This window comes from Penicillium cataractarum (genome assembly GCF_028827025.1).
Source record: "Penicillium cataractarum strain IBT 29864 chromosome Unknown utg000008l, whole genome shotgun sequence".
Lineage (NCBI taxonomy): Eukaryota > Fungi > Ascomycota > Eurotiomycetes > Eurotiales > Aspergillaceae > Penicillium > Penicillium cataractarum.
Genome location: NW_026622744.1, coordinates 2,670,920 through 2,693,987, shown reverse-complemented (window position 1 = coordinate 2,693,987; position 23,068 = coordinate 2,670,920). Strand labels below are relative to the sequence as shown.

The 23,068-nt window shown below is 47.7% G+C and overlaps 12 protein-coding genes across 12 annotated transcripts; 6 read left to right on the top strand and 6 right to left on the bottom strand.

The window, feature by feature from the left end:
* Positions 1-154: 154 nt before the first annotated feature.
* N7496_010126 (putative MFS transporter) lies at positions 155-2,197 on the bottom strand (the record flags this gene model as incomplete). The annotated part of the gene is made up of 7 exons (XM_056703039.1): positions 155-225; positions 280-447; positions 500-908; positions 972-1,442; positions 1,497-1,886; positions 1,945-2,078; positions 2,155-2,197. The coding sequence occupies 7 exons, from the start codon at positions 2,195-2,197 to the stop codon at positions 155-157; spliced, it is 1,686 nt and encodes a 561-aa protein (XP_056552039.1).
* Positions 2,198-4,742: 2,545 nt separating this feature from the next.
* N7496_010125 (CFEM domain-containing protein) lies at positions 4,743-5,499 on the top strand (the record flags this gene model as incomplete). Its single annotated transcript, XM_056703038.1, has 3 exons — positions 4,743-4,829; positions 4,915-5,044; positions 5,111-5,499. 3 exons carry the CDS (start codon positions 4,743-4,745, stop codon positions 5,497-5,499), a joined length of 606 nt encoding a protein of 201 aa, XP_056552038.1.
* A 205-nt stretch (positions 5,500-5,704) lies between these two features.
* On the bottom strand, positions 5,705-6,495 carry N7496_010124 (uncharacterized protein; the record flags this gene model as incomplete). Its single annotated transcript, XM_056703037.1, has 3 exons — positions 5,705-5,782; positions 5,870-6,292; positions 6,358-6,495. The coding sequence occupies 3 exons, from the start codon at positions 6,493-6,495 to the stop codon at positions 5,705-5,707; spliced, it is 639 nt and encodes a 212-aa protein (XP_056552037.1).
* Positions 6,496-6,772: 277 nt separating this feature from the next.
* Positions 6,773-8,245, top strand: cdc43 (protein geranylgeranyltransferase type I subunit CDC43; the record flags this gene model as incomplete). Its single annotated transcript, XM_056703036.1, has 4 exons — positions 6,773-7,472; positions 7,548-7,900; positions 7,951-8,059; positions 8,112-8,245. The coding sequence occupies 4 exons, from the start codon at positions 6,773-6,775 to the stop codon at positions 8,243-8,245; spliced, it is 1,296 nt and encodes a 431-aa protein (XP_056552036.1).
* Positions 8,246-8,419: 174 nt separating this feature from the next.
* Positions 8,420-9,340, bottom strand: N7496_010122 (uncharacterized protein; the record flags this gene model as incomplete). The annotated part of the gene is made up of 1 exon (XM_056703035.1): positions 8,420-9,340. One exon carries the CDS (start codon positions 9,338-9,340, stop codon positions 8,420-8,422), a length of 921 nt encoding a protein of 306 aa, XP_056552035.1.
* Positions 9,341-10,977: 1,637 nt separating this feature from the next.
* On the top strand, positions 10,978-11,430 carry N7496_010121 (uncharacterized protein; the record flags this gene model as incomplete). Its single annotated transcript, XM_056703034.1, has 1 exon — positions 10,978-11,430. One exon carries the CDS (start codon positions 10,978-10,980, stop codon positions 11,428-11,430), a length of 453 nt encoding a protein of 150 aa, XP_056552034.1.
* Positions 11,431-13,972: 2,542 nt separating this feature from the next.
* Positions 13,973-14,860, top strand: N7496_010120 (uncharacterized protein; the record flags this gene model as incomplete). The annotated part of the gene is made up of 1 exon (XM_056703033.1): positions 13,973-14,860. One exon carries the CDS (start codon positions 13,973-13,975, stop codon positions 14,858-14,860), a length of 888 nt encoding a protein of 295 aa, XP_056552033.1.
* Positions 14,861-14,963: 103 nt separating this feature from the next.
* N7496_010119 (flavin-containing monooxygenase) lies at positions 14,964-16,847 on the bottom strand (the record flags this gene model as incomplete). The annotated part of the gene is made up of 5 exons (XM_056703032.1): positions 14,964-15,563; positions 15,615-15,977; positions 16,029-16,180; positions 16,240-16,618; positions 16,680-16,847. The coding sequence occupies 5 exons, from the start codon at positions 16,845-16,847 to the stop codon at positions 14,964-14,966; spliced, it is 1,662 nt and encodes a 553-aa protein (XP_056552032.1).
* A 627-nt stretch (positions 16,848-17,474) lies between these two features.
* N7496_010118 (NAD(P)-dependent alcohol dehydrogenase) lies at positions 17,475-18,787 on the top strand (the record flags this gene model as incomplete). Its single annotated transcript, XM_056703031.1, has 5 exons — positions 17,475-17,549; positions 17,609-17,885; positions 17,939-18,146; positions 18,208-18,606; positions 18,661-18,787. The coding sequence occupies 5 exons, from the start codon at positions 17,475-17,477 to the stop codon at positions 18,785-18,787; spliced, it is 1,086 nt and encodes a 361-aa protein (XP_056552031.1).
* A 56-nt stretch (positions 18,788-18,843) lies between these two features.
* N7496_010117 (uncharacterized protein) lies at positions 18,844-19,623 on the bottom strand (the record flags this gene model as incomplete). Its single annotated transcript, XM_056703030.1, has 1 exon — positions 18,844-19,623. The coding sequence occupies one exon, from the start codon at positions 19,621-19,623 to the stop codon at positions 18,844-18,846; it is 780 nt and encodes a 259-aa protein (XP_056552030.1).
* Positions 19,624-20,237: 614 nt separating this feature from the next.
* On the bottom strand, positions 20,238-21,145 carry N7496_010116 (phosphoglycerate mutase family protein-like protein; the record flags this gene model as incomplete). The annotated part of the gene is made up of 4 exons (XM_056703029.1): positions 20,238-20,407; positions 20,471-20,630; positions 20,684-21,031; positions 21,092-21,145. The coding sequence occupies 4 exons, from the start codon at positions 21,143-21,145 to the stop codon at positions 20,238-20,240; spliced, it is 732 nt and encodes a 243-aa protein (XP_056552029.1).
* A 572-nt stretch (positions 21,146-21,717) lies between these two features.
* On the top strand, positions 21,718-22,696 carry N7496_010115 (SDR family NAD(P)-dependent oxidoreductase; the record flags this gene model as incomplete). The annotated part of the gene is made up of 4 exons (XM_056703028.1): positions 21,718-22,001; positions 22,061-22,290; positions 22,348-22,449; positions 22,503-22,696. 4 exons carry the CDS (start codon positions 21,718-21,720, stop codon positions 22,694-22,696), a joined length of 810 nt encoding a protein of 269 aa, XP_056552028.1.
* Between the last annotated feature and the right edge of the window lie 372 nt (positions 22,697-23,068).

Below are 23,068 nucleotides of genomic sequence, written 5' to 3'. Positions count from 1 at the left end.
AATTCATTGGATTGATTGCAGGCTATGGAATACATTGTACATTTGACATGACGCTGGAAATATTCTATAACGCATGACCACTGCTAAGTTATTATGTGGTTATAACTTCATATAAAACTTGTTCATAATCGTAATAAAGCACTCCACCCTGCCTTTACCAGAGGTGAAGAATTTCGAGGATATCATGGCGCGCAAAGAAAGACCGATTCCACTTGCCGAAAACATCTGAAAATCAGGGAATTAGTCAACTCCAATAAAAGTTGCTTCCTGAAGACTTACACATGGGAATACTCAAGCAACAGATACCCACTTGGATGCTGCCGAGAATGATCATGGTGTGCTTCACACCTCCATAGGCCATCCAATCGTAGGCAAAGAATGTCAGCACGAAACTGAACATATTCTTGAAAATAAGCAGGCAGGTAAACGCCTCGATTGCAATTTGACCTGTGAAAATTAGCGGTGTCACTTTGAAGAACGGCTGTAGGTTCCAACATACGGTGGGCATCAACGATATACAGCGACGCAGCAACTGCACCCATCACCATCCCGATAATCACGAACGCGAAGAAAACGTCCGGCAGCAACCAGTGGTACTTCATAGTATCACCTGCCGTCCATCCAAAGCCATAGAGACCCATGCATGCAAAGACCAACTGGAAGACGACCAGCAGAATGCGAAACTCTGGTTCATATTTGCCGTGATTCATTTTCACCATCAACTTGGTCATGGAATCAGTCAAGACACCTGCCAGAACCAGACCGATCATGGATCCAATAAATGCTCCACTGTATAGGTAACCCGTTTGGTCCTCGTGGAACCAAAGTGGTGGACCTTCAAAGACAAGGGCGAGGATGACACCGATAAAGACAGCCCATCCAATGACTACACCTTGAATCAAGCAAGCCTGCGAAAATCATCAGCGGTTCAGTTTCCAATTTGTGATGAGTTTGGAGCTTGGAATGCATACCCAGAGAATGCCTGGATGCAGGAACAAGGGAAAAGGACGAAGTAGCAACTTCCAGAACTTTTCGTCCGTCTTGCGTCCGGTGAAAAGTCGTAGAGACCTCAGGAATGAATCCTTCTCCGGGATCGGTGTCGCGGTCACCTCCGTTCGTGAAGCACCTTGTACAGCTCCAGTCTCCGGGACAAAAGATTTGGATTCTTCGTTGACAGGGTCGTGGAGGGCCAAATGGGACTCGGTAGACTCGCTATGTCCGGATTTGTGCTTGAAGTCGGTATTAAGCTTGTCAGATCGTCGGTATGCCGTTTCTGGTACGAAGAATATCATCAGAGGTAGGGAAGCAGCCAAAAAGACGGCCACAAAGTAAAAGGACCACTGCCAGCCAATGGTCACCGTCATCTTTCCGACAATAACTGGTGTCAAGAATGCAGCGCCGAAGAGAGCTACATTGGACACTGCCATGCGCTTGCCTCGTTCCTAGAGTGATAAAAGTCAGATTCGGACTGTCGGGACAGGACCACGACAACTTACATGGACAAAGTAAAGATCTCCGACGCAAGCATTCACTAATCCCTCGAACGGGGCCAGAGCAACTCCCTGGAAAATTCGGGCCCACAGCAGACTCTTGTGATTCGTACCACTAGCACCGCCCCAGATACAACTTACAATCATCAGGATGTGCCCGAGCAGAAATAGATGGCGTTTACCCCAGACTCGAGCCGTGGGCACAATGAGGATTCCGGCCACACCTACTCCGCAAAGGTGGTATCCAGTGAGCAAGGCTGCCTCGACATAAGTAATCTGCTGGACGTCTGCGATTTTGACGGTGTTTGCAGCCAGAATCGAGCTAAGCGTGGTGCAGAGCACCGTGACGAAAGACAAGATGGCTAGAATAAGATCACGCCTCCATAATGGCCAGTTCTATCACCAGAGTACCTCATCAGTTTCTGTATATATACTGCATTGCGATCTCACATACCAACGGGTCGTTGGGGTCGTCACTCGGCTGGGGAACGAGAATCGTGGGTTCTTTGGTCGTCCAGTCGTGTTTCAGCCCTGTGGTATCGGCGTGGTCGCTCCGATCATCGTCTTGTTCGTAGATATTGGAGGTACCTGGAGGGATTGCGCAGGTATTAGTCGGGTAGGTCTATGCAATATTCTCGATATACAAGTACAAGCTCAAGCTCACCTGGAACGTGCTCGTTCTTGACATCCAGTACACCTAGACCCATGATCGCGATAGGTAGGCGACACGCCCGAAGGTGTCGAAAGTTCGACGCGAAAAAAAAGTTGATAGCAGCTAAGATCGAAAAAAAGGAAGGAGCGGGTGGAGCTCAGGAGTTAAGCCTCGACGGACATCGCTCGACTCAGGTGACCAACACAAAAGGAACTTAACGTATAGCTAAAGTACACATCACAGCACGTCCTTTAAATGAGATCGCGACCGACAGTGAAGGAGAGTCCTTTCGTACGATGGTGAAGTTCGAGGAGGTTTCAGGAAGATTATCATCGCCGGCGCGACCAGACCAGCACCAAATCCGAAGAAACGGGGCCAGCTGTAGTGTGAATTTAGGTCGAGGCTGGCACCCCTCTTCCAAGCCGTCAGACCTCGGCGTGATTGGTCTCTGGGAGGATAATTTCGAGTCCAACGACCGGACTAGTGGAACGGGGGGTTGATCTGCGTGATGTCGAGTACCACGTACCGTACCTTTTGTCCAGGGATCCAATATCCCGAATTTCAGGGTGCACTAACGGCAAAAGGTTTCATATCGCGCATGGCCACCATCGTCTATACAACAATAATCCTACGGGTAACCGCGCCAAAACATACAAGATCCTCCACTAACTACGGACCACAAACTTCAATAATCTTAATAAAATTTCCCACTGGAGGAACTCTCACTCAAACCCAAAACCCCGGGGTGATAGGATAGTCTGGATCGGCGTGAGATGGAAATTTAGGCCGAGGCATCACATTCGTGGCTGGTTCTCGACGGCTCACCAGACAAACCCTATGGGAGGAGAACTTGGACGATACTTTTGCGGATGCCACGCGGCCCATGGCTCTTGCCGTGGCCAAGTTTCGGTGATGCTTGACAGGAGGAGAAGAAAAACGTACCGAGCGTGAACCCTGAGCGACTTTTAGCGGGAGAACCCTTGAACCCCAAGGAGCTGGGGGAATCAAGGCTCCGCTGTGGAGTTGTGGGGAGCTCCGTGTTCCGTTCATTGGTCGAGATGGTCCTGTATGGAGCCTGTTACAATACACAAGCTGTTAATCCGCCGTGTTTGTACGGCTGGTCTGACTGTAAACGCCACAGCCTCGTGAGCGATAGCTACATTTATGCTGGGCGTAGTCTATACATTTTGTTGGGGAGGTTTGATTCCTATGACCAAACTTTGTTTGACAGAGATTGGGAACTGATCAAGCGGTCAATTGTTATTTCCAATTTCTTTACACTCTATCGTCCCCAAGTCATCGCTATGCTTTCGTCGTCGAACATGTTCGTATGGAAAGGTTCAAGGATAAAGTATCTCGTATCTCCTAGTCATCGACAGAGCACCTTGAGAGAAATACGATGAATTTATGTTGATTTGAGGATTTCATTCAAGATGTTGCTATATTCATCACAGTATACTAGCCATAGGCACACAAACGAAGGCCGACGTCTTTTGATCTGCGATTAGGTTCTGACTATTGTAATAGGCGATGTAAGCTTTACTGACTGATCCTCTGCGACATAACGCTACAGCAAGGCCGGAAGTCCCACCCTCCACCACATCGCAATGGGGCATAGGTATTCGGAGTGGTGCTCATCTTATAGAAAAGAAAGAGGATCTGGAGACCTAGGGGATATTAGTAGGCTCAATTAGGCCTAAACCCTAATTTTTAGTATCAGTACAGTCAACTTATGGTTTATCTATAGGAAATCCGGGTGCTAAGGATCACTTATAGCATCTTACTACAAATGGAACTGGTCATGCCACTAGTCTGTTTAGGTCCATTCGTAATAGCGCAAGAATTCTGTAGTGAAATCTTCATTGAAGAGTCTCCTTAAAGGCTACGAGGTTCAGATCTCGCTCGGCCGACAGAATCTACTTTAAAGCGGTAGAATTTCTTGTCCGCCAATCTAAATATAGGTATCTTTCTATATTCTCTTCTTGACCGCTTGGCATTATCTATAAGGTTGGTTTGTTGTTTTCCTGGTGATGATAAAGAGGACTTCGAAAGTTTGTCATAGGTTCAGCCTTAGGAAGCCAGGCTGTACTTGTTGAGCCTATCAGGAGAGAGTAACACCCGGTTAGAAAATCCTCTTCTCCTCTGATCCGTGATAATGGATCCGTCAGCAAGCCAGTTTCAACTTTACTTTTATCTGGCTTTATATGCGTTGGGCACTAAGCGTTAAATCCACGCCAACTTTAATTCAAAAGCCACGCCCTCGGGTGTAATACCATCTTACAACAATAATAATCCAGAGGGAGAACAAAACCACTATTACAAAGGGTCCAAGCCACGGGAGAATAGGACCCAATAACTGTAACAACAGCAACAGCGCGGTATATCCAGTTGAGGCGTCGATTGGATCTGCAGCCCCCTTGGGCGAGACCAAACCCCCAATTCAGCTGTAATCTGCGCAGCTACTTTAAAAGGCGGGGAGAGCAAGTCGCTCCTTCTTTTTCTGAGCAACCCCCTGTCAGCTTCGTCATTCCATTTTAAAAGTCTTGGACTTCACTCAATTTTTTCCTCCAAACTTCCTCCAGTTCAAAACCACAGTCGCCATGAAGTTCACTCAGTTCACTCTGGCTGCGGCCGCTCTGCTGGCTACTGCTGCAGCACAGGGTCTTGACTCACTGCCCGACTGCTCTGTATGTTTTTTTCTCCCTCGTCCACTATTGTATTGCCCGATGCTACCTCAGAAATAGACCGAGAACTAACAATTGACCATAACAGAAAACTTGCGCCACAAGCGCTATCCCCGCAAGCTGCGGTCTCAACGTCCAGTGCATTTGCTCTGACAAGTCGTTCCTGAGCAACATTGCCTGCTGTGTGGCTGACAAGTGCTCCCAGGCCGACCAGGAGAGTGCGTGTTCCAATGATCCCGGATAATTCGAATATCTGCTGACCAAGGCCTTCTTCATTCCTGCAGCTACTCTGCAAGTCGCCAAGGGCATCTGCTCTCGCGGCGGTGTGACCGACCTGCCCAGCACCATCTCCTGCACTTCTTCGGGCTCCTCCACCGCTACCGGCACTGCTGCTACCGCCACTGCTTCGGGCACCACTACCGGAAGCACCAGCGAGACCAAGACTGGCAGCGCCCAGTCGACTGCCACCGACACTACCCTGTCTGGCTCCGTCACTGCCACCAAGACTAGCGCCTCCACCACTGGCTCGGCTGCTTCGAGCTCTTCCTCTTCTGCTTCCCAATCCGCCTCCTCTGCGGCTGCTACTACTGGCGCTGCTGTCCATGGCCAGACCCGGGACTCCTCCCTGATGGCTGCTGCTGGTGCTGCCGCCGCCTTTGCCATCTTTGTCTAGGCGTGCAGTGGCTCGGTATCAACGGTTGATGGGTGATGGAATGAGATGGAACGATTCCTCAATGTTTTAGCAACGATTCGCGCCTTCAAGGGCTAGTCTATATGTAATATTCATGACATACTTAGTCAATCGAACGAACACAATTTCTCTAATGACATAATTTTCGACGGGGGCTCCTCGAGATGTTGTAAAAGGCGCCCAGGTCTTATTTAGCCTCCTCGCGAGCATCTTCCAAGAGCTTGGACAACTTTTGCTGACGCTCTTCACGACAAGTGATGAATACCTGTAGACAAAAATTAGCTTACCAAAGTTGTATTGCACGGGAAAACAGTGATAAAACATCCGCCTGCCGAAGGGGAGAGCAACGTACCCAGAACCACACCATCATCTCCATGAACGCGTACGTGAAGACAACACGACTCTTCAGTTGCTGCAAACCGGAAGGTTCCATCTTGGAAGTATAAGAGGACAGCAGGTAGCTACCACGAGCCTGGTAGATGAAGAACGAAATGCCACCGTACAGGGCGAATCGCAGCGCGGAAATACTGACCCACACGTTCCAGTACATTGTCAGAGACCGCGTGATATACTCGGGCAGCTTCGCCAGCGCTTGGAGATCCTCGGCCGGCAGGTTTGAGTTTCGCAGAGGTCGGATATAGGGCAGGGCCTCATCCAGGGCTTCGTGGTAAGGGAGGCTGGAGAGGAGGATCATGTCGACCAGAGCTCCGGCGAAGAGGAGGACGGAGCAGAAGACGAAGGGGGATTGGGCGGGACTCGTAGCGACGGGGAAGTCCTGCAGAACAATTAGTTTCTTGGGATCATTGTGGCAAGCAGGATAGCGATTGGGCATGCGCGTACAATCTTCAAGGCCTCGCCCATCATAAACACCAAGTCGGAGTCGGTAATATAATTCGGATTCTTGACTAGATATCCGGCAATGACAATTAGAAGTACGGCATGTGCCTGGATGAGCGTTTTGGACGAAAGCAGGGCCATCTTTGCGGTTGGTGATGCTGTTGGAAGGTTGAGAATGGGGGAAAAAGTGGCCTTTGGAGATCGGACTGGTCCGAGTGTCCCGCGAGCCAAAAAATGCATGTGGGGAAACTCTAGCTGTTGCTGTTCCTCGAGTTCAAGAAACCCCACCACGACAAGTCGCAAGTGCGACCGCGATAACCCACGCTTGATTGGAAACAAATCGCATAGACTGATGGTCATATTTGTGCTTGGTCCCAGCTAATACCTCAGATTTAACTGCCATATCCCCTCGATCGCCATGGCGGGGCCCATCTTCAACACCGAGCGCCATGTCAAATATTATCTCCGCTGTCTCAAGACCTTCCTCCCCTCAGCCTATATCTCCAATGACTCGAATCGCATGCTTCTCGCCTACCTGACCCTCGGTGGCCTCGACGTTCTCGGTGTTTTACAAAGCAAAACGACCCCGGAGGAGCGACAAGGGTACATTGACTGGCTCTACCATTGCCAAGTGCCTTCAGGCGGCTTCCGCGGATTTTCAGGCACAGACTTTGGCGATGAGAAGCGAACACCAGATAATGAGGCTTGGGATCCGGCCAATGTCCCCGCGACCTTCTTTGCGCTGGTCAATTTACTCATTCTGGGCGACGAATTGACGCGCGTGAAGCGGAGGGAATGCCTGGAGTGGCTACCGAAGCTGCAACGTGAAGATGGAAGTTTTGGTGAAGTTTTAGGTCCCAATGGGACAGTCGAAGGAGACCAAGATCTACGATACTGCTGCTGCGCGTCAGGGATACGTTATATCCTACGAGGCCAATCTGGAAAGGGTGTAGAGGATGTACCGGATATTAACGTGTCTAAATTAATCTCATTTATCGAGGCTTGTCAGGTAAATATCTCCATCTGTCAATCTAATCGTCTGAGCCTGACTGATCGCTTTCCCTTCGAGCAGAGCTACGACGGCGGAATGGGCGAGTCGCCTTTTCGCGAATCTCACAGTTCGTACTCCACTCTTCCCCTTTGCGTGATGCTTTCCTAACCAAGCGATCCAGGTGGTCATACATATTGTGCAGTTGGATCTCTGCACTTTCTGCGTCAGGGAACAGATAAAACCCCGTCTGACCAGCTGCTGTCTCCGGGTTCGGCGAAGTTTGAGTCCTTGGTAGGCTGGCTGGCATCGCGGCAGACGGACAAGTTGCTCGGCGAGGAGGATGAACAGGAGGACGAGGCGGAGAAAGATACTGAAGAGGAACCACCCGCCGAGGTAGAGGCACTGACAGGGACCGAGTCGGTAGACGATTTGATCCGTGGACTATCGAATATGACCCCCTTGTCAGGCGAGACGATATCTTGCGCCGGGTTCAACGGGCGATGCAACAAACTGGCAGATACTTGCTACTCCTTCTGGAATGGTGCGGCTCTGATGGTATGTATTCTTATCACCGGTAATCAACACCTCGCTGATCAGTTGTATAGATGCTGGACCGATATGGCGTGATCGACGATGCGCGGAATCGGCAATATCTCCTTGAAAAGACACAGCACTTGGTCGGTGGGTTTGGAAAGGGTGTTGGAGATCCTCCAGGTGAGGTGAAATGCTTCTTTGAGTGGCAATTTAGTACTGATCAAATGTCCAGACCTCCTTCATTCGTATTTCGGCATGGTCTCGCTGGCATTCCAGGGTGAGGCTGGACTTGCTCGGGTTGATCCTGCTTTGGTTGCGACCGAAAGGACTGTCGAGCACTTGAAATCGCTGCCTTGGTGGTCATAAACCCAATGACTTCCTGGTGCGGTTTATCCATGGAAGCAGTGACATGCAGTTACGTCATAATGTCTGTCCTGCATCGAACCTTAATTTTAGGTGGAAAGCCCAGAGACAGTTGATTTGTACATATCTCAATATAAACTTATACATTCCAATCACAAACTGAGGTAATTTTCTTCACTACCATAGGCCCAGACGTTGATGCTCATAGAATGTCTCTACAGCATCCCCGCTCGAGTATGATGTGATCTCATGATAGAGTAGCGGGATTCGTCCAATAGAACAATCCACTAATCCTCGATATTCTTCGGGGGAAAGAACAACTGGAGGCGGACGCTCCCAAAACCTATCTATAACTTTCAACACCACATTGTTTATCAAAAAACAGTCATGTTCTTCCAAGTTCTCAAAAGGCGGAACATTAGCTAGCATCGATACCGCCGCTCCGTCGAGAACTAAACAAGCCTGATAACGTGCCCGAGGCCATAAATCAAAATTCTCTTTATCATCCCATTCCTCAGAGGATGACTTCAAGTCCCGAATTTTGGCTTGAATGAGTGCTCGGAACTCTGAACGAATGCGATCATAACTTGCCCCTTCCAGAGTCGCTTGGTCCTCGACTAGATCAAGTTTGAAGCGAAGGAAAGCTTCCTCGGCATACGGAAGGCATGTCCAATATCGTAGCTTACGCTGGACAACGCCCAGAAACGTCTCCATTGCTTGGTGAATATTCTCAGAGACCTCTGTCGAGTAATCCGTGACGAAAACGTAGAATCCCCATGTCGGATCTCGCTCGAGGAACACCTTCCCGTCATCCGAGCGTATATTCTCCCAGCGTTCCACAACATCGAGAAGGTTACGAGTTGTATTGTTTCTCGTCACATTGTTATAATGCAAACAATCGGCAGGATGGAATGACTCCGGTACAGCCTCTGGATCGATTTCTTTCAGGGGGCGCGCGGTCTTGTGGATATCTGCTGTGGCCCCGGGACCAAATGATCGCCCGGTGAATGTGCGTTCTTGTGGCACTGGACGAGTCGCGAGACTGGGGTCGAGAGGAGTGACCGGTCGGCGGATTATTGGCCTCCCTCGTCCAGACATGATGATTGAATGAGTTTTGAGTTTGGAATAAATCCAAGACTGTCTGGTTTTGTGACAGGATAAAGCCAGACTGGCGCCAAGTGTTGCCTAGCTTTGGCTAACGCGATCGAGATGAGCTATCTGAATATCAATTGAACAGGAAAAGCGTTTTCCACTTGACAATAAAACTTGATTCCGTCAGATTTAGTATACACAGAATCGATCGGATCCAAAGGATGGTCATTCTGGCGCCTTCTCCTCCCAAGAAATTTAGGTTTGCTTTCTTTTAGCCTTGGCCAAGTAAGAGTCGTCAGAATTCAGAGGATCACAGGATCCCGTTCCTATTCTCGCAACATCTCTATATCTTGCAACTTTGCTAGATATGGACTTGAGCCTAATTTCCTGTATAGTGTCATTCTCTGGAGGGCGCAGGGATTTGAACGTCCCTCAGGCCTCGCGGACTTCTAACCATTGTTCATCAGGGTAGAGCCGGTAGATGAGTCTAAGATGGTTGTCGGGATTTTCACTTTGACCTTCCTTTTGTTGCGCCTTGTTGACTTGGCAGCTTCATCAATTCGTCGAAGTCTATTTTCCGCAATTGCAATGACACTTCATAACTTCTCTAGTCCAGCTCATAGACTCACACAAGTCCATCACACAGGCCGAAGATATCAGACGGTTGACATCCATTGCAATTGCCTGTATCCCTTTGACTTATATTTCCGGGATATTCAGCATGAGTGAGCCATATGGCCCTGGCCGCGAAGTACTTTTGGGTTCATTGTGTCGCTGCAGTGCCCACCGCTGCAATTCTTATCGGCCTGTTGATGCTGGATGGTAGACTTCCGACATTGGCTGTAATCTGCAAAAGCCTGTGGACGACATTGACGGGAGCCTTTGGTTGAGGGATGAACAATGGGGCTATAAACTAAGTTTGTGGGTCAATATCTCATCCTTGTGAGCATCGGAGACATGCCCAGGAATGTATTCGCCCCCAACTACCCCGCCACCCTCAACCAACCCTGAAAGAAGTGAGCTGTTTTTTCAGATATTCTTTCTTAGTATCCTTATGCAGGCAGCGACTTTTCTTTCTATAATATAGTGGCAATATATCTTATTCAGCCCCGTGGTCACGAGTGGCTATCCTGATCGTGAGAGAGTTCAACACTTTCAAACTACCTGTCGATATAGCGCAGGGCCTGCGTTAAGTCGGGATAGCCTTTACTTTCTAGGATTATACCTAACGCACCTAATTCACGATGGAGCTGGCCTTGTCACCTGAACAAAATAACAGTGCCTTTTTGGTGAAACTCCCTGTGGAGATTAGGCATCGAATCTATGAACTCATCTTTGGAGACAATGTCATTGCCTTCATTCTCACCGGAGGCCCAAGGTTACGACATTGTGTGTGTCCCGCCAAGAACCAAAAGTATCACTTCTTATCATACAAACTCAATGACGGTTCCTGGTGTGGATGTCTGACACACAAAAAAGATTCAACAACTCATCAGAAGCGAGTTTCACTGCTCCTGACTTGTCGCCAGATGTATGCTTCCGCTTTTTGCTTGACTCTTTATCCAATATACTCACTGAATTCACACAGTTATTCGGAGTCCGTGGATATCCTATGGTCGCACAATAGAATTCATCTCCAAATCATGGACTCATCGGATTTTCGAATCCTTTTCGACATCAAATCTGCCCTATCATCTCGGACCTTTCGTGCGATTCGATCGGTTGAGATCTCGTTCCTACATGCATGTCTTGAGCGCCGGATTCAAATACTCGACGATGAGTGGTTCGATCAATGGACAGGCTTGTGGAACGTTATTAAACGCGCCAAGGGGCTTTTGAATATTCAAGCCTGGGTCAAAATGGACCAGGCATCAGGGAATGTGATGACCGCAGAACAGGAGGCAAGGCTATTTACGCCGCTCATGGAACTTGATCGGATACGACATTTCACAGTCGAGGTAACATGGCCGGCGAATGAAGCTTCTGAAGCCTTACTTCTTGACGCGCCATTTTATCTAATTAGGGATGACAATCCCATCGCTGACAAACCTGAGCTGGCAGTCGAGACTGTGGCATGTTCTTTGGGAAGCTCATAATCATTATGGGCCTTGGATAAATCGGACATCGGAGTTGGAGTCATGTCCTTTTACTAGAGCTATGTTATTTCAAACGATTAATGCTGTCCTTAAGCTACGGGCTATCAAGACAATTCAAACCAAGACTTTAGGGTGAAGATACATAGAAACGAAACGGAGATGACAATAGAAGATAAGCTTGAGTATTTCCAAAGCAGCTGCTGACATGCTTCGCCACAAATCATCGGTGCAGCAGGAATTCTCGCACCGTTAAATGTTTCCAGATCTTGCTCTTTAAATATACTTTGGGTGTAAATAAACAAAACCAAAAATCTTTGACTTAAAGCAAGTTTTAATCATCTCGCATTCCACAGCTTCGTGACCACTTCCCCGGCTGGTTTTGCTGCTTTCTTGATCTTTTGAACACTACCTTCCCTAGTGAATTTCCACCCGCGAACCTTGATCATGTCCACTCCTGGAAGCAGTTAGTAGATGGCCTGTCAGTAAGAATAGGACTAGGTTGACCCGTAGCGAATAGAATACGAGTCCGCATTCATGCACCCGACCTCCCGATTTCCCTCGGCAATGCAGTCAGTCCACTTATAATAGAGCATAATCCAAAGTGGAATCCACATAGTCCGGCAACGCATGTGTCATCTAGAATTGTTCTAATTAGCAAGATAAGATTGCCAAGTTTTATCTAGTCTTTCGTAGCTTCATGCGACATAAAGCTAGTTCATACCATAGGCAACAATGGGGGTGCTGGCGGTTCCATTGATTATAGCTATGGGAGATATAACTTTAGGCCTTCATCTGGTTAGATATCATGCGAGCTTGGGGTGCTATGGTATTTCATCGGGGGTTTTAACTTGAGTCTCTGGGATTAACTAACTACTTTTCTTTTTTTACACACCTAGAACTCAGTTTGAACATTCTGACTGATTGCAGTACGAACGAGTGTTGTGATAGCCTTAAATCTACTTATCCAGTTTCATAGTTTCATCAATCTATCATTGATTTGCTTCTAGTTTTGCCGGTCTCTTTAGTAGCTGTATCTCGGAAGGGAGCGAGCTACTCTGTTCGATATATTCAAAAATCAAGTTTAAAGATGGGCCAAATCGAAAACAGGAATGACTGCCTCAAATCTCAGGCCAAAAAACTGCCAAAATCGCAATCGAGCCGAGTTCATTATCACGTGAGTTTCGGCAACTTCTCCATTTTCATCGCGGCTCTCGCCTCACATAAACGTGCCTCTCTCGTCGGCTCTCAAAATTCCGAAGTCTTCTCTGTGCAGAGCTGAGACTTTGGTGAATCCCTGCTGGGAGGCATGCGCTCTTACTCCGGCTGGTACGTGCACGATCTCCGCTATCATGTTTTCCTTATTCTTACCGACCTCTGCTTTTCATGAAAATGCCGTGACTCACGTTTTAGTCTGACTTGCAAACGGAGGAAATTGAAGTGTGACGAGGCCCAACCAGCATGTCGCAGATGCAGGAAAGCGTCGCGTGACTGCGCTTATGGAGAACAGTCTATATTCCGTAGCCAGGAGATTGGCTTAACGCCAGATCGAGTAGTTCGGCGGGCCAATAGGTCCAGAGAGGTGACTACCTGGGTAGATCTTCCAGCTGAATGTACGTTTCATATTCATATGCAGTTTCATATGCTCACATAAATTAGTTACATTTGTCGAAGAGGGCTCAAGGGTCACAGAGGCAAGAGATGCAACAGTGGATTCCGAAGACAATGGCCTCATAGATCGGACTAGAGAGGCCAGTAAAGAAAACCAGGCTCTTGAAACCCACCCAGTTGCACATAATATTCTTCCGGTGACGCCTTCATTCCACCATACGCCAATTGCCGCTCACTGCACACCGCGAGAACATGCTTCCCCGATTTTTGGCAATCGACCAGAGGAGCCGTTGGAGAATGTACTCGTTTCATACCTATTGCGACACTTTAAGCAAGAACCTGGCCAGTGGTGCGTATCAATAACATGGTTTAGCCACAAGTGGGTGCTAATGATCTCCAAGGATGGATCTTTTTGATACGACATCTTATTTTTCATCCAAAGTGCCTGTAATTGCGGCATCAAAAACTTTGCTGAAATCGGCAGTTTGTGCTCTTTCTGCAAAGCATCTTCGACATGTCTGTCGAGTCATGAGCCAAGCTGGTGTGGACCCAGGGTCTGTTCCTAAGTATAGCGGCCTGCCTTTCTCAAACGAAGAAATGTGGCGATATCACTCAGCAAGATATTACGACCAAGCTCTTGGGTATCTCAAGATTGCTGTCAGTTCAGAATCGTTCTCCCATAGCCTACCAGGCAAGGAAGAGATGCTTGCCTCTGTGGCTATACTGTGCGCTTTCGAGTTGATGGATGCTCCAGGGAGTGCATGGAGAGCTCATCTAGGTGCCTTACCTCTATTCGATGATAGAGCTGCCTCTGTGCCAGTCCATTCTTCAATCATAATTCCTCAAACGGCTGTCAAGGGTCCAATATTCTGGAGTTTGGCGAGACAAGACTTGTTATGTGCCTGTGAGTTTCAAAATGATTTTACTCATAACGATGGATCTCCTGACCGAAGACTCAGTCATAAGCGAAACCCCAACTCGATTGGATTTGAAAGACATGCGTCTCTGGCAAAATGCAGGCTTGGCCACAGACGAGAATGGAGAGTTTCTACCCTACAGTCCATCAGATGTAATTCAAAACCAAAATACCTCTGGACTCGAAGAAGACATGAGGAGCAATGAACTCGCGTGGATTCTGGGTAAAATTGCAAACTACCTCACGGCAGGAGACGCTTTGGTCCCGGCGAGCAACAACCTTCCACGCCACCAGCGGCCTCGAATCGGGTTAAGTCAGGAGCATATTCTGGAGAAATGGAAGTTGTTGATGGCTGATCTAGAGAGATGGCATGACTCTCTTCCCGCATCATTCACTCCAACTGCTCGAACACGGGGACTGGGCAGCGCTGCTTCGGGGTTTGAGCTGAGTTTTGATACCTTCGACCAGATCTGGTTCGACCTGCCACTTTGCGCAGCTACAATGCAGAGCTATCATCAAGCGAAGATATTGTTATTCGCGAACGAGCCGCAAGAGTCCACAGCTATTCGGTCAACCGTATCAGCACGTTTAAGATCTTACCGACATGCTCTCCGAGAAGTCGTCTATCATGCCCGGGAGGTTTGCGGGATAAGTCTCGCCAACCCAACCGATTCTTTCAGAGTCAATTCTGTACAAGCCTTGTTCGTCGCGGGGCAGGTCTTCCAAGAGCGCTGCGAGCAGGACGCTGTTCTGGAATTACTTTCTGGAATTGAAAAGGATCTTGGCTGGACTACTCGATATCATGTGGCCAAGTTGAAGGATGAATGGGAAAAGGGAAGAGAAGGCAATCACGTTGATCGTGATGAGCAGGGCCAGAGCCACGATTCGAACTGGTTTATTTCCTAGCTTCCAAATCCATAAAAACCCCGAATTCAAAACATTAAAATCTTGATTTACGTTCCCTTTCATTTGACTCAAACGAAGGGCTGAAACCCCAAGTCTATATACTTCACGGGAAAAGGTCTGAGACATACTGTTTCATGGCGGCCAGTGTCGACGACTTGAAGCTCCCCAAAGAGGATAGCCCGAGCAGGGTTCCAACGAGCACGATGCTCCCAGCAGCAACCAAGAGTGGGTACTGTGGAACAACTACAGCCTCTCGAGGAGATCTCCTGAGAGATTTCTTGTAAACAAAATCTGCCCACTGGATGAAGATGCTGCGGAGGTGAAACTTGAATTGCCAATCTGGGAACATGATGGTATTTCTCCCAGTGCTGGGATCAATGAACCATGAAGTGCAGCCAGTGGCCCAGACCAACTGCTTCGCTTTATGGTCGGTCATAGAAACGTCCCTACGTTCCGCTATCGGAGTAACAGCAACGGATTCAGGGTATTCAATTCCAGGCAAAAAAGGCAGCAATGAGCGATTAAGCCCATTCAAGATCGGACGGATGACCCGGACAATGAAATTTATCTGGCATTCTGTGGTATAAAGCACAGACAAATGTCCAGAAAGTGTATTTGGCCCCATCAGAATGAAGAAGTTTGGAAACCCCGACAGACATGTTCCGAAGTATGCTTCAGGGGAGCCATCTGCGAACTCAAGCCACTGCTTACGAGTTAATTATCTTTCTTTTTTTCTTCCAGTGGGACCACTTACGTGATCGGAAATATCTTGCGCGTTTTGCCCGCGGATCTCCATTGGGAACAATGGCTTCTGGGTCTCGAACCCATTAGCGAGGACGATCGCATCCGCATCAATCGCTCGACCAGACTTGGTCAGGATTCCACTCTCGGTGATATGGTCGATTGGATCATCATAGATTAGTTCAACGTTCTTCCGATGCAGGCAGGCAAGATAGTCCGTATCCATAACTCTACGCTTACAGCCAATGACGGTGTTTGGGACTAGGAAGTCCCGATATTTAGCTGGACAATTCTTTTGAATATACTCTGTAGTAGCGGCTGTCCAATCATTTCGGAGGTTTTGGCCATTTTGCATATGGAAGCCTGCAAAGTCTTTCTCTTACATGAGAAAGAGATATGTTCGGTAAAGGCGTTGGGCTCCGGGTACCCAGCGCATCAAGAACTGAAAACCGGAAGAGTATTCAGGGTTCGGTCTCTGAGACAGCCAGTGAGCCTGACGGGAAAATTGAGTGATTCTCCTGACTTTGTTTGGACCGGTACTCATAACTGGCACAAACTGTGTGGCACTACAACCGTTTCCTAGGTTTTCAGTGAGTGAATATCTTGCAAGGAATATCGGACATGGGTACGTCACTCACCAACACAGATCACTTCTTTGTCTTTATAATCGAAGCTGTGCTCCCACTTGGCTGAGTGGAAAAGTCGGCCTTTGTAGTTCTCGGCCCCGGGGATATCGCATTTCTTTGGGACCGAAAGGGCACCAACGGCCGAAATTAGAATCCTACAGCGCTTTTGGATTTTGCGTTTGGTTCTCTGGTCTTCAATGACCACTTTCCAGCTGGCCGTATCGGGATCGTACTCGGCCAATACAACAGCAGAGTGGAATCTCACATGAGGACGAATATCGTACTGGCTGACAACAGACTCAAAGTATTGATGAATCTCTGGCTGCAAAGCAAATTTACGTGACCAGTAAGGATTCAGAGCAAAGGAGAAAGAATAAAAGTGCGATGGAACCTGAATTTTTAAGGATGTTCAGCAAAGGAGCGCGGATGGTCAATAAATAAAAGGTACTAACATCACATCCGCAGCCTGGATATGAATTAACAAACCACGTTCCACCAATATCGGATGCCTTCTCAATGATTTCAAAGTTTCGTGTCCCGAAGTTGCGTACGAGCTGGACGGCCATGCCTATGCCAGATGGGCCAGCTCCAATAATCAGAATATCTGTATCGATAGACATTGCGTTGAGACGTCTTTAAGATTGAGAGTATGTAAGGATATGGAGGACTTTAATGATAGGAGTAAGCCAAATTTATAAAGATGGTATTCATTAAGATATACAAGGTAATTCTTCGACCAAGACTTGGCGCTGTGTTCTCGAAGTATGTAATCTTCCCGGCACGGAAATGAAGCCGAGATGTATCATTATTCATTCGGAGATGCGGGGTGCCTGATCTCATCCCCTGATTGAAATATGTGTAGTACAGTATCTTAGCACCGTGGCCATCGCGGCGATATTAGGGCTTTTCTTGATTTGGTATCAATCCCGAGCGTCCCGAGCGGACCTGAGTTATGACATCGTATGCCAACTCTTTAACTTCATCGTCATCTTGAGAGCGTGTGTTTTCCCACATATCAGTCGTCAACTGTGGGGAAAGCATTCCAGAATAGCAATTCCTCTTGTTGGCCTAAATGTGATCCAGTTAATCAGGAATTTGTGCCGAGGGGACTGTTGTGTAGCAAGACTAACTCTTGAAAACTAGGTGCAATAGGCATAGAATCTACAAGTATAAAGCCTGGAAATGAAAGCAAATTATTACTGTCATTTACTCACACCTATCTTCCGCTTCACCTTGCCTCAGAGACGATGGTTTATCCCGATACTTTTGAAGGTTTCATGGTTAACTCCCACGAGCAATGGAGTTATTTCCAGAAACAAGAAGTATGTCTTCTTTCATACCCTTTCTTCTACGGCACCAGATACTGACCTTGGACCTGCAGTTCAAACCTAAGCCACTTGAAGATTGGGATGTTGAGATTGCGATTGAGGCGTGTGGTGTGTGTGGGAGTGACGTCCACACCCTCACCGGAGGCTGGGGCCAAGCAAATCTTCCTGTATGTGTAGGACATGAAGTTGTTGGCAAGGTGGTTGCTATCGGTCCAGAAGCTACTACCGTTAAGATTGGTGATCGTGTTGGTGTTGGTGCCCAGGTGTGGGCGTGTCTCGAGTGCAAAATTTGCAAGTCAGGCAATGAAAACTACTGTCCTCACCAAGTTGGTAAGTGGTCTAACCTGTAATGCTCCAAATATATTCCTGATAATTACTTGGAGACACCTACAACTGTTACTATCCCGACAAGTCTATGGCATATGGTGGTTACGCAAGCCACATCCGCGCACACGAATATTTTGTCTTCGCGATTCCCGAAAGCTTAGAGTCAAGCCTTGCAGCCCCGATGTTGTGTGCTGGTATCACGTCTTACAGTCCTCTTTCGCGCGCCAAAATTGGCCCGGGAAAAACTGTTGGAGTAGTTGGAATGTGAGCGCACAATCTCTCTCGAAGAAAATTATAGCTCGCGCATATCTAACGCTTTAGTAAGCGGCGGTTTGGGACACTTTGGTATTCTTTTTGCTGCAGCTCTGGGGGCCGAAGTCTATGCAATCTCACATTCTCCAAACAAAGAAGCTGATGCGAAGATCCTCGGCGCTAAAGGCTTTATTTGTACCAAGGGCGATGGCTGGAACGAGCCCTGGAGAAACAATTTCGACTTTATTCTCAACACGACCGATGCTACGGATCGCTTCGACATGGCTGCGTATTTCAGTCTCTTAACTATCAATGGTACATTTCACACTGTTGGTATTTCGGACAAGGCATTCCCGCCTCTCCGAACGCAGGACATGATGGGCAATGGTTGCTCGATTGCTGCTAGTCATATTGGCAGCAGGCAAGAGGTACAGGAAATGCTTCTATTGGCCGCTAAACTCGATATCAAGAGGTGGGTCCAGAATTTAAAGCTAGAAAATACAACCTCGCAGGCTAACAAAACCAGTTGGGTTGAGACAATCGATATCAGTGAGCAGGGATGCAAAATCGCTGTCGAGAAAGTAGTCACTGGTGATGTTAGATATCGAGTCACGCTAGTTGGCTATGATAAGGTGTTTGGCGCCAGAAAGTGAAAGACTCTCCCTGCGCGCGTTGACTAGCACAGTGATGGCATTCTACATGCACATGTTCATAGGAAAATGAAGTCCTCAATCGCCGATCCAGTCAGCCAAGTTTGCAGATCTTTGAAGGCATCAATGTCGTTCTTTTCGATGGAAGTTTCCACAGCAGGGTCATGCCAATGATGAGTTCTTTTTGTTTCGGTGCTGCGCAAGGACTCCCCAAAGTTTCGGCAGCTATCGAAGTCGATAAGGATAAGCATCCCCTCTTCGTCGAGCATAAAGTTGGCAGGGTTGATGTCATTATGAACAAACCCAAGCGAGTGAAGATGTTTAATGGCAGCCAGGAGCTCTTGAAGGCCACTTTTTATACTCTCCGTTACTAGCTCGCGGCCACTCGAAAGAAATGCGGCCTTGTTAAGATGTTGAGGATTGACTGCTTCAAGCAACGTAGACTTATATCGTCTAAAGCATAAGCCTGAGACTCGGCCGTTGTTTTCATTACAACCGTAATAAGTCGCAATATTTGGATGGGGGTTTTCCCGAAGGATTTCGCAGGTTTCAACTTCGCGAGAAATTCGTTTTTCGAGATTTCCATCAGCATATGCGAGGAGACTAGGTGTTTTCACAAATACCGCAGACCAAGTTGTTTTAACTTCAGGGCCCCTGTCCTCGATCGTGATGCGCTTAAGTTCTTGGAGTTCTTCAAGGGTATTCGGAGATTCTTGTCGGTTTAGCCATTTCCCAGAGTATAGTACGCCATCCCGCCTGGCAAAAATCTGAACGTAAGAGAATCTCAGTTGACCATTGTCAATTCTTTTGAAGGCCTCATTCTTTTGTATAATTTCCATGTTTATATGACGAATACCTTCTAGGGGGTGGTGGTAAGGTAACAGAAGGGTTTTATGGGTTGGGGAGCATTAGGAGTAACTTCAGGCAGTCTTAAACCCATCCCTCGGTGGGGGATGCACGTGGCTTGGTACTAACGTGCGCTCTCTATCTTCGGATTGGTTCATGGATGCAGAGTCAAGCACACACCACGAATCACAACCTTAGAACGACCAAGATTCGTATTATTGTCAACCTCGCCAATATCTACCAACAACTCGCGTCATATAGGGTGCTCATTTCTAGTGGAGCGGCCCTAGCAAGCAACCAACAATATTTAGTAGATCTAGGTTGGTTTATAAGTTCTGTCTGCGAAATGTATGCCAGCAGAATTTCTGAAAAGCTAAAAGATGGATGTGGAAGCATACCTCGGTCTAGGTGTATCACGCGAAGGGTATTCAAACGGATCTGGTTCACCGCACAAAGACGGCGGCAATCAGGTGCCCTCTGGCGAACATGATCTGTGATGGTATACACTACCTATTCAATAGACAAGTGCCCCATTCTTCACCGTCAAAGCGTCTATAGAGTATATCATTTTTTTTCTATCTTTGCTGTTGTACAATCTGCTTCCTGATCATGACGCTTTCTCCACTTTTTCTATCTCATGGAACAAATGATCGTCCAGGCCAGCTGGTCTAGCTTGTTTTCCCAGCATGCTCCCGCATTCACGAAGATGCGATTCTGTTTTGTCGGAGTCCTCGGTAAACTCCAATTTTCGGTATTCGCAATTCAAATAGCCAGTTCCTATTAGAGATAAAACGTCAGTTATGTCCGAATGGAAATAAACCAGTCAATTGGGGAGCCTACCTTTGCCCTGCACATAGCCTGTCCAATCCTCCGTGAAGTAGTGCAAGAACCCCCCGTGAGTCACGAGCGCGATATGCTTTTCTGGCCTGTTGTAAATCCAGTTACGCATTTCAGCGGCCCTTTGATGCACTGCTGACAAGTTAGACGCGTAAATTCCTCTCTATGAGTCACTTAGTGCATTGCTTCTCTGTATCCCAGAGCGAATCGACTGACCTTTGAGTTCCAAGAATCGTCGACCAATGTCGTGTCCAAGTTTGAAGCATCCCATGAAGGGACAGCTTCGGCAATTAGCTTCGGGGCTTCTGTAATTGTGACTTCGGCATCATGACCAACATCGCACGCCAGACTACTAATCTCTTGTGCCTTGGGAACCAAAACTATGGGTATCTGTCGTTTCTCTAATTCAGGCGCGAAGGTGTAGGCGACAGTCTGGACAGTGCGTCGGAGTGGAGATGCGAGGATGACTTCAACGTCCTGAAGGAACGGAAACTTCTCCTGAAGCTCTTTACATTGACTTTTTCCCGTCTCCGTCAAAAGTGCGTCCCGCAGGTGGTGGGAGTCCTATGAGCATTGTTAGAGCGCTAGTATTGGCCAGGTGGGACGACAGTGAAGGTATTGTACGTTGACATTGTGCTCGCCTTGTGCGTGACGAATGACATAGACAGTTGGAGGCATTTTAACTTGAAAAAACGCGAATACCTTATTTTGATTATCGTACGGATTGCCGAGGAAATCAATTAATATGTCGAGAAAGTTGAGATATCGCCTTTGATCACCAGACCTGTGGAGTCGTAGAATTTTCAAGACTAATTTTGTGAAAACGTGGCTTCCGGAAAGATTCCTCGATGGGTCTAAGGATGTTGAGAATGGAGCTTTTGGATGTTTAGAGACAGCAAGCATCTCGGGAGGCCGAGCTCGGCTCGGCTTCTTCTTACGATGTTGTGGCGGCTCCCGATCGATTTTTCCCCTCGGCTTGATTTCCAACTCTATCGATCTCCACTTTTTATTGCCCCTCAATCAGAACAACCCGGGAAAATGGCATCAGAGTGGTTTCTTTACGGGGTAATCATCGGCTTGTCATAATTATCTTTGTTCTGCAGGAATATAGTCTAAATTGCTATTTAAAGAACCTCAGCACAATATTCCATACTGACCAAACCAAACAAGTGATCTCTTCCCTTCATTTCTTTGCGGCCCCATCTCTAACCATCGCTCATTGCGATCCCGAACTCCTCCTGTAACGCAATATGGTACAGTCATTTCGTTTACAGGATAAGGTTGCCATTATAACTGGTGCCTCTTCTGGCCTAGGTCGAGCTATCGCTATTCGTTACGCGAGAGAGGGCGCCAAGGTAGTCTGTGCCGATTTGACACCAACAGCTCGCTCCCAAGAGGAAGCTAGTATCACGACTCATGACTTGATCACCCAGGAGAGTGGGCAGGCCATCTTTGTTAAAACCGATGTTGGTGATGCTACACAAATGGAAAACTTGGTCAAGGAAGCCGTGAAAGCATATGGAAGACTTGACGTGTATGGAACCCATCTCTAATTTGCGTTAGTTAGCCCGAGTCCTCTAATCTTCTTCCTAGCCTGGTCAATAATGCTGGAATAAGTATCGAGGCCCGGTTCCCAGCTGTTCTTCATTTAACCGATGAAGCAACCTGGGACTCGACGATGCGAGTGAATGTGAAGTCAGTCTTCCTTGGCTGCAAATATGCCCTCGCGCAGATGTTAGCACAGGAGCCACATGCTTCAGGGGACCGGGGATGGATCATTAACATCTCATCAATTATGGGCATGATTGCGGGGCCAGAGAATCGTACGTCTTCCACAGCATGTACTTCCTCGCATCTGAACTAACCTCGAGAACTTATAGCCTCTTACTGTGCATCAAAGGGAGCTGTTAGCCAGCTCACGAGGCAGATCGCCTTGGATTATGCTCCTAACAGAATCCACTCTAATGCGATTTGCCCTGGATGTCAGTTACAAAATCCTTTTGTTCATGACGATCGAGACTGACCATTCTCACAGATACCCAAACCGCTATTTTCAAGGAAACAACAACTAATCTTACTCCTTGGGACGATCTCAACCGCCGACACCCGTTGAAAGGCCCCGGATTCCCTGATGATATTGCCAAAATGGCTGTTGTTTTGGCAAGTGAAGATGCTAGCTGGGTCACGGGAGTTTGTTTGCCTGTGGATGGTGGATACACTGCCCGCTAGAAACACAATGATATTGTTTCAGTTTTGAGAAGAAGTCAGGCTTGTTACTACCATTTATCATCTCCCGTGGCGATGCTCATGATTGCAACACTCAGGCCATATCAGTGTAGAGTATGTTTCGCTCATCTTTCAGACTTGGATGCGATGCTTCGTGTCAGACTTCTCGACTCTCTTGCTCTAGTATATTCAAACCTGGTTTTCATAAGTGAATCTTAGTAAAATTCTTCTTCTTCATAAGCATATGTTACCACTGTGCCCGGACAGACTAGCCGAACAGGCCAAAAAGACGAACTATGCTACAACGCTATGTTCCAGCATGCCCGGGACCAGTATAAGAAGCGCACAACGTTAGGCCTAGGGGGGCTACGCCTA